This window comes from Sprattus sprattus (assembly GCF_963457725.1).
Source record: "Sprattus sprattus genome assembly, chromosome: 2".
Lineage (NCBI taxonomy): Eukaryota > Metazoa > Chordata > Actinopteri > Clupeiformes > Clupeidae > Sprattus > Sprattus sprattus.
Genome location: NC_137921.1, coordinates 16103595 through 16112705, shown reverse-complemented (window position 1 = coordinate 16112705; position 9111 = coordinate 16103595). Strand labels below are relative to the sequence as shown.

Below are 9111 nucleotides of genomic sequence, written 5' to 3'. Positions count from 1 at the left end.
CTTTCTGCATGCCTCATGGGAAATGTAGTTTCTGAACATCTGTGGGGAAGGAGGAAGTTGACACCAGGCTTATACAATGTCAGAGTACATACTAGGCTTGTTTAATGTGACACAGTTACAACACAAACACTACTTACATATACGATTCTTTCAAAAGTTTATTGATATGTACTTTTATGAGGAAAAAGGGCAAACTAGTGTATATATTTTCCACGTAGTTACTATTAAGAATACATGCAAAGTATTTTATTATCAACATTGTAGTTGCAGTGAAGTGAGTATTGCTTTGTCGCCAGTGTACTCATGAGCTGTAGCACACAGTCTTATAGTCTCCTCCTTCCCCAACCTCAAGGCTCTAAATTACCCCCCCCCCCCCCCCCCCCCCCCTTTTTCATCAACGAGACTCCCACTTCCTGTAGAACATAGAGCGCCGCCCTATCCCTGCTCTTGTTTCCACCTCTTTGCGGAGCTGTCTGTTTCAATGATGCGGGCTGCTCACTTGCCATTGAAATGACCCGCCTCCTCCAAAGGTTCTCCAGGGAGTCGCTTCTTCCCTCCAAATAGTTATGGCTTTTCTTTAGCTGTAGTTCCACATGATTCCGTATGGATTTGTTGCATTTACCTGCCTAAAGATCTGCCTTCCTGCCCCTGCACCCCTAAGATATGACCCAGACCAGCTATAGATGCCAGCAGTGGGGGGGTGCTATTGAGTCGAGTCGAGTCAGGGTTGGTATCGCAGAGGAGGGGTGGGAGGGTTGATCTCCTGGAGGACAGCTGCTCACCTCTGCTGACGCTGCAGTGAGAAGATATAGCTGGCTGCCTAACATCTTCAGTCTAGTGTATAGCTGCAGTAGTGACTTAATATCATCCTTTTGACTGTGGTAGACCATAAGACTGCTTTATATAGTGAACATGGGAATAAGTCAAGACCTGGACTGACCTGCATTGTTTAGAAGGAGAGGCTTCTCTGGAAGTCCTCTAAGGACGAGGTTTTGATTTAGTCCCCGCTCCAAATTGAATGGGTTTCATATTGTCATCAAAACAGACACAATAGGAAACATGCACTCTGTATGCGTACAGGTGAAATCAACTGTGTGGATCTCTCTCTATATATCTTCTTTCAAAGATCACGTAAGATCAAGTTTCTATATAGAAACTTGCCGTAGGATTGAGTACAGTCATTTGTGAAAAATGAAAGTGGAAATGGACAGTGCAGGGCCTTTGCCTGTATGGGTTCTTTTGATCTGGAACTACATGACCTCTAAACGGTTCATAGTTCTTTGTCCCCATAGAGAAAGTGCTTCTTTATTTTGACATGTATTGTTCCTCGGTAGTGTTAGTTTTACAGTTTAGTTAGTTTTGTGTGTATTATTCATTGTGTCTGTTAACTATTGCTGACAAGATGTTGCCTATGAGCTTCTTAGTAACAGGAGTGTGAATTCACATAGAGGAGTATTTAAACCGGTAGCTGACTAACACCTCTCTTGCATCCCTGCTGTTTTCTCTCTACTTTTTCCCTCCGAAAAATCAATTAATCCGTCTTCTCTTCTGTCACATAAGGTAATTCTGAAAAGTCGACCAACCATTTGATCTTTACCATAGTAATTCTTTATGTCTAGAGTCATATAGATTTGATAATCAAAAACACACAGGGGTTAATGCCGAAATCAGCAATGCATTGCAAGTACTGGGTTTGATAATGTGTTTGTGTGTGTGTGTGTGTGTGTGTGTGTGTGTGTGTGTGTGTGTGTGTGTGTGTGTGTGTGTGTATGGTATCAGGGTTCTGCTTCAGTTGTGTCGGGAACGCCAGGCATCTTACTGAGCTCGATGAACACAGACGCTGTGTGCGAGCGCATCAAAGTCATGGAAGGGATTGACCAGAGCCTGCTGGCCCAGTACACTGCCACCATAAAGAAGGTACTGTCAATGTGTGTCTATGAAAGAGAGGTGTGTGTGTGGGGGGGGGGGGGGGGGGGGGTCTGAGTGAGTGCTACAGGTTTCTGAGACACAGAGAAATTGAAGGAGCAGGAAACAGTTGCTAAAGTTAGAGATAAAAAGGGAAGACAGTGACAGTGACAGTGACAGTGTGTGTGTGTTTGTGTGTGTGTGTGTGTGTGTGTGTGTGTGTGTGTCCTCCTCCCCAGGCCAACGTGAACGGTAGAGTGCTGTCTCAGTGTAACCTGGATGAGCTGAAGAAGGAGATGAACATGAACTTCGGTGACTGGCAGCTCTTCAGAGGAATGGTGAGTCTGACTTCCTGACCTCTCATCCCTGAACTTTGTTTTTTCAACACCACCAACATTTAGGCCATGTACTATTGATCTCATGTGTTAAGGATTTACCAAGTGTGGACGGTGTTAAGCACTTCTCTGAGTGAACCTTATCACAAATTATGTTTGATGACAGTAGTAATGTAGTAACTTTTAATAATGTTAATTTGCGTATAAAATGTTACACCACCCTTAGTGACCGCTAGTGTGCTTGCTCGTCCAGGTCCATGAGCTTCGCCACGTGGAGAACCAGGTGCTCCAGGAGGAGGCGTGCAGCGAGCAGGGCAGCGTGGTGGGGCACCCCGATCCCGCAAGACGCGCCCTGGCACCACCACTCGCCGGAGCTGCACCCGGCCAGCAGGACATTTACAGCTTCAACCTCAGCTTCGAGGAGCTCAGCAACGTGGGCCTGGAAGAACCGCCGCGGATTGCCAACCCGCCATGGACCGTGAGTGCTCCCTGCTCCTACTGCTTCTGCTTCAGCTCTATTCCATACATAGTACTATTTATCCTACAAGAAGCTATTTTCTTGCATTTGACATTGTCTCAAGAACTATTTTGTAGTTTCCATCCTAGCTGTCATTAAGGTTGACTTTTTATCCAAGCTTGTGCGTTGTTTATAAAAAATAAGATCTGATTCCATATGAATGACAATACAGACTTGATTTAAAACTAGTCTGAACCCGAAGGGTACAGGAGGGGGCAGTATTTAATCAGTGTTGGCTCATGATGAAAGTCAAGGTGACCAGTGGAAACTTTGGAGTCTCTTCTCTTCATCTTCGCGCACTCTTTTTTTACTTACTTTCTCTCTCTCTCTCTCTCTCATACTTTCTCCTTTTTTTCTCCAATTTGTTACTCATCATTTTTCTCCTCTCTCCATCCCTTGATCTTTCCTTCTCTCCTGGGCAGGCCACCACCCACCGCACCCCCAGCATGTCCAGCCTGAACTCCCAGGAATCCTCCAACGACATCTGCAAGCTGACCGACAAGCAGCAAGCCGAGTACCGCAATGCCTACCAGGAGTACATCGCCAGTATGGCCCAAATAGAGACCGCTACCATGGGGGGCGAGAAGACGGCACCACCCCACCCCAGCCAGTTCACTAACTCTGGTGCCGACGACAAGCTCAAAGACAAGATCTCCAAGCGCGGAGGAGGAAGTGGTAGCGGAAGCAAAGGGTTGTCGGACGCGACCGATTTCAACAATGCCGACGCTGCCCCGCTGGATCCAATCACGGAGGAGGATGAGAAGCTTGACGGATCCGCCCGGAGCCTGCTGCGGCGTAAGAGTTCTACGGAGCGGAACGAGAGGAGCTTGAAGATGAAGGCCGGGGGGGGTGGCGGGGGCGGTTCACGCTACCAGAAATTGACCAGCGACGACGAGGAGTCCGAGGAGTCTGACCAGGGCCCAGTGCCAAAGCCGGGAGCGGGGTGCCCCGACGGCCAGAAGCCCGCAACGGAGTCCGACCCCAAGGCGAAGGACTACCTGTCCGACAGCATGCTGGACAAGAAGGACTCATCCGACTCAGGGGTCCGGTCGAGTGAGAGCTCGCCCAATCACTCGCTGCAGGACGAGGAGGCTGACCTGTCGCAGCTGGAGCAGGCCAATCTGATCGAGCTGGACGTGGAGGGCGTGGCCCGTAAGCGTGGCGGAGTCGGTGGCTGCAGCAGAGGCGCCGGCGACATTCCCAGCAGCCTCAGCGGCCTGCACGACCCGGCGGTCCGCATGTCCATCTGCTCAGAGGCCAGTTTTGCCAGTAGCCCCGAGGAGAGCTGGCCCAGCTCGCGCAACTACAACCTCAACCGCACGCCCAGTAGCACCACCCTCAACAACAACACCAACGCCCAGCGTAGCGGCACAAGCGGCGGTGGAAGGCCGGCCGGGGAGACCACCCCCACTTCTAACACCTCCGGAGGCGGCGCCATCATCAAGCCCTCAGGCACTACCGGATCCGGATCTGGCTCCACCACGGGCCTGCAGAACGAGAACGTGCGCGTGGTGCACATGAAGAGGGGGCTCAACCCGGGGGATCCCCCCGAGATCACAACCGTCTCCTGCGACACCGTCACCTTTGGAGAAGAACGCGAGAGCATCCTGTGATCGCCCTCCTCGAAGATTACTGACGTCGGAGGAGTGTTGACCAACAACCCCCAACCACCCAACATACGTCGTTATGTGGTGCATGATGGATGTTTAGCCATAGGAACTTAACCTGTGCAGTAGTAGTATAAGTAGAACATGGTCTGCATAGCTAGTTTGTGGTTTTAACACTGATAATCTGTGATGACGGCTTCTACAAATAAGCCTTATTTCCGACATTAGTTCATACATTACAGTGCTGCTGTTCTGTGTACTGTACCAGTATATGTGTTTGTCCTTGAATTATGACTGATGCATGCTTATTGTGCCAGTGAGTCGTTTTTTTCTGTTTGATCTCAACGATCGCATCTTAGAGCCACCCTGCTATGTTAAAATGTTGCTATTGGACAACACTACTGAAACACATTAAAGTTATAACCTACAGTGAGATCATATGTTTGCCGTAAAGTATTGTGAACGTCTCGTCTTCCGCAGACCAGTAGCGCTTGAAGTTTAGAATTGCATGCAATTGTTCTGTCCTAAAGCTTGCATGTATGTTATTTATTGTACAGCCTTTAGGGCACACATAGGATAATGCATGCAATGGTGGATGGTTCTGTGCATTTAAAAACCTTGTGTTCAATGCTAAATGTGGTGTTTTTAAGTTTAAGTTTGTTGTCAAAAAATAAATGGCCTATACGTATACCTATAAGTGTGTCTTTGTGAATTATGTATGATGTTAAAAAACAACGATTATGATTGACTGCTGGACACTATTGTAGTAAAAAATGTAAAACAAAAATTTGAGAGTAATGACAGATCTTACATTATCGTGCGTAATCATATTGCAGAAATTGGGCACATTTTATTAGAAGCGACGTTAAAGGCCAATTCACAAACTTCATATGATTCATATCACATTCGTGTTATGCCATAAAAGCGCAGGCGGGCGGTAGTGATGGTCCCAATCTGCAAAACACATCACCGGAAAAGATGCAATATAATCCGCTATAACCGGCCGAGCACCGGCTGCTCAGTGAGATGTTTCTGTGTGTAGATTATAAAACCTGGCGTCTATAGGTCTTGTTTAGTATCCTCGTATTATCGTGCCCATTCAGATGTGAATATTCTAATAAAAACAACAAGGTAACCTCTAATATTTAATTTATTTAGTATAAAAGTGCCATTTACAATGTCCATTCTAAAATTTGCAAAGTAATAAACACCACTGTGTTATATGCAAATGACAACAATCTTCAAACATGCACACTCAGGGTCTGTTTACGTCTCTGCTCTTCATGGTTATAGAGATATGGAGATAATTTCGCAAACTCGTGGACTCTTCCAGCTCTGTCTTAACAAAAAAGACAAGAGCTGCTTTTACAGGCTCGTTATTTTTTTCTTTTCTCCTCTCCTAGTCGTTTCATTTGCTTCTGTTGTGTGAAAAACGAGAGAGATCTTCCTTTGGAAGAAAGAATATCAGGTCCGTAGATAAATACCACACACCACATAGAATGTCTTTATCGCCGGTCTTGAGGAAATCCTTGTCAGCTCAGACGAATTCCAGGCATAAGACGAAGGAAACGGACAAAGAAAAACAGAAATAGGTCCTGTTTTCTTCGTCTAAACCTCACACCTGCAAAAGATCCAGAGAAAGAGGCGTGTTTAGAGAGGGAAAGAAGACAGATCCGGACAGAGTGGCGCCAGGGAGGAAGCCACAGTTCTAGCTCAGATTTTTTTTTTAAACATCAAATCAAACAATGAGATAGTGGGCAATGCGAGACCAGATGTGCATGGTTTATCTTGAAGTACACGGTGAGAGGCGTGGGGTATTTTTTTTTTTTTTATGTAACTGGCGCCGACATTGTCTAAACACATTCTGGAATACGGTTCAGACAAGTTGGGTCTAATTCTGATCACAACTGCGTGGCTGAATAGAATTACATTAAGCTTATGCATGTCATCGTACCCAATACACCTGAGTTGAAAACACCATCATTATTGAAATACAGCGTCCTGTTGGGGTTTTTGCTGACAAGGCTATGTAGGCCTTGTTATACGTGAGAAAAGCATTTTAGTGACTGAAAACCTACCCATCAGCGAAAGAGCGCTCGACTCTCATCGGTGGTAACTTCTGTGTAAAGTTCCTTGGACTAGGAATAAGACAAAAATGCTGTTATGATTAAACTTATCGAGGAACAAACGTAACGGGAAACTATTTAAACATTTGTACCCTACCCCTACTGAACCTAAAACTAGTGTCCTTAAGAGGATAGGCTTCGTGCGAACATGCAACAAATGCAAGAAGCCTATCTAGTAGATAAACGGTTGGTAAAGATGGTTAGATATTTTGATATTTGGGTTACGTTTAATAAACATGTCTTCACCTGTATTGAGATGATGCTGACTTCAGTGTTAATGTTGGTAAGTGGGGTCCTGGTGGTCGACATCTCCTGCCTCTGCTGGTGCTGGTGGTGGTGCTGCTGCTGTTGCGGCTTCGGCTGTCGGCTCACCAGCGCGCTGGAGCTGGAGTCCAGTGCAATCTGAAGATCCAATATATAGTCAATGACGTGCTGAAGGATCTCCATCTTACTGACGCTTCTGTTCTGAGGCAAGCTGGGCACCAGCTCCTTCAGCTTACTGTAGCAGTCGTTCATGTTGTAAAGCAAGCTGAGGGCATCATCCATGGTGGTCTTGTTCCGAGAGATTGCGCCGCTGTGATCCGATAAAAGAGGGGTAGTCCTCCGCAAAGACGTAGCTGGACTTATCGCCTTCATAATGTCTTATCAGCCGAGTGAATGATACCGTGTCGCAGTGGGTCACTCTCTCTCGCAACAAATTATCCTAATGTAAGAACGTTACGCCGCGTTTATATAGCAACCGAATAGGGCTTGATGCGCAGGTCAGATGTGAGACTCGATTGGTTGCCACTGCATTGTCAATCGTTGGCTACGCATATGATCATTGGTGTAAAGGTTGAACCACTCCCATCCACACCTTCCGCATTTTTCACCAGCGGCATGGTTATGTGTGGGCACACAGATGTGGGGGAATGAGGGTTACCATCAGCGCTAAACCAGGCTCCAAGTCCCGTGTTTTGCTTGTGTTGTGTTTTTTATGTTAAGCAGACGATCAGCCTACGTCTCCACGGACGCATTCTATGGCTTAAAAGTTCCACAATTAATTGTACTGTTTTGACATTGCCCATGTCTAAAAATGCCTCGAGGCCACTCAACATGAAATTTAAATACACCATAGGCCTAAATGCCTTCAAATTGCGAATGCATCATTATATCTGTACAATGTTTTTTTAAACCATGGTGACTACATTGTGATTACCAGTTAAAAGCATGTCATTAACATTGAGCATTCTCTGACTGGATTAGATTAAAAATAGGGGGGACCGTTAGTTGTAACACTTTTAGCTTTTTTTGCACTTTTTGTATCGCTGTTAAAATAAGTGACAACTTTAATTTTAACAGATGCAACATAGATATTTCGTCTCTATATTGGCTTCATAATCGCTTCAAGCACCTTACTTTTGCCTTACTTTTTCTGTCAATTTCATCTAAAAGCACCGAGCGCCTTGGCGACAACTGTAAGGTGTCGGGGGAAGTTGTCATAGTGGCCGAGGACAACATGCCAGTTTGAAGGGGTAATGTAAACATTTACGGAAACAGCCATGCATTGTTCGAATAGTGGTGGATAAAGTTTTTTTCCCTGTAAATTGTAGTCTACATTGTTTTCAAAATGCCAACGAGATAGTCGATTTCAAAACAAGAGTGTCACATTTCCGCAAAAGTGTCCTATTTCACTTGCTAACTGTAATCCGTGTTACAATTGAACATAGCATGCTGATTCCATCGCACATGTTTTCTGCTTCATAGCATTATGTTAGACACAAGCCGAGAAATTAAGCAAATTACAAATGCCCGCATGTTACAAATCTACCTGGTCTCCCCTACCTTGGTTTTAGATTAGAGGGTGAATACTTTTGTAATTTGATAATTCTGCATATGCATCTGTAAGCTAAATAGAAACAGCCTGCATCTGTGCGCAATTTGCAGGACACTGAGCTCCACTGTGCCCAGCTTCGGTGTTGACTTGGCACGCTTTTGTAGCGCGCAGGCAACCCTGCTGTAAGCGCGCACCGCAAGCCGCCGGTTCTGCCGCCTCTCTGGCGCCAGGCTCGTGACGTCACCCATTCACAGTAACCCCCGGAGCCTGGCCTTCCGGCGCCGCTCGGACGGCCGCGAGGACTTCTCCACAGTAGGCTAGTCACAGGCTGTGAACGCGCTCCTATCATTTATGCTTTCTTGGCTGGAAATTCAATTTATCAAGGTCTGTTTCCCAGCACTGCTGTGCGACCATGGAAACATTTCAGTTCTGGGTAGCTTACTGTCAAAAGTTCTTAATGAACTTTAAGCATGGTCCATCAAGAGCCGTGCAGATGCGGAGAGAAAGAATGCACATGCACTAAGCAGCCCTACACTGTGTTATCAAGACGTGTTTGGAAAACATGGCTGCGTGAATGGTTATTGTCCTCGCTTGACCACGGCCAATCAGTGCGAGAAAAGATACTTCACACACTGACACCCGATCAGAGAGGGCGTCCTTTTTAAGAGGGAGTAGGTTTGTCCTAATCTTTTACACCCTCCTGTCCCCTTAATAAGAGAAAGAGTAACTGCGCATATACCGATAAACACATGTATGTCGTCTTCTGTGTGTGTGTGTGTGTGTGTGTATGCCATGCATCTATATC

General features: G+C 46.1%; 2 protein-coding genes across 2 annotated transcripts in view; one reads left to right on the top strand and one right to left on the bottom strand.

The window, feature by feature from the left end:
* kidins220b (kinase D-interacting substrate 220b) overlaps positions 1-4681 on the top strand; it is a 26735-nt gene extending 22054 nt beyond the window's left edge. Inside the window, exons 27-30 of the mRNA XM_080857492.1 lie at positions 1780-1917; positions 2145-2243; positions 2494-2718; positions 3180-4681. Of these exons, the coding sequence (XP_080713618.1) occupies positions 1780-1917; positions 2145-2243; positions 2494-2718; positions 3180-4370 (1653 nt within the window). The 3' untranslated portion in view covers positions 4371-4681. The remainder of the gene's footprint in view (positions 1-1779; positions 1918-2144; positions 2244-2493; positions 2719-3179) is intronic.
* Positions 4682-6445: 1764 nt separating this feature from the next.
* On the bottom strand, positions 6446-7126 carry LOC308360107 (DNA-binding protein inhibitor ID-2-like; the record flags this gene model as incomplete). The annotated part of the gene is made up of 2 exons (XM_080831870.1): positions 6446-6502; positions 6737-7126. The coding sequence occupies 2 exons, from the start codon at positions 7124-7126 to the stop codon at positions 6446-6448; spliced, it is 447 nt and encodes a 148-aa protein (XP_080687996.1).
* Positions 7127-9111: the final 1985 nt, after the last annotated feature.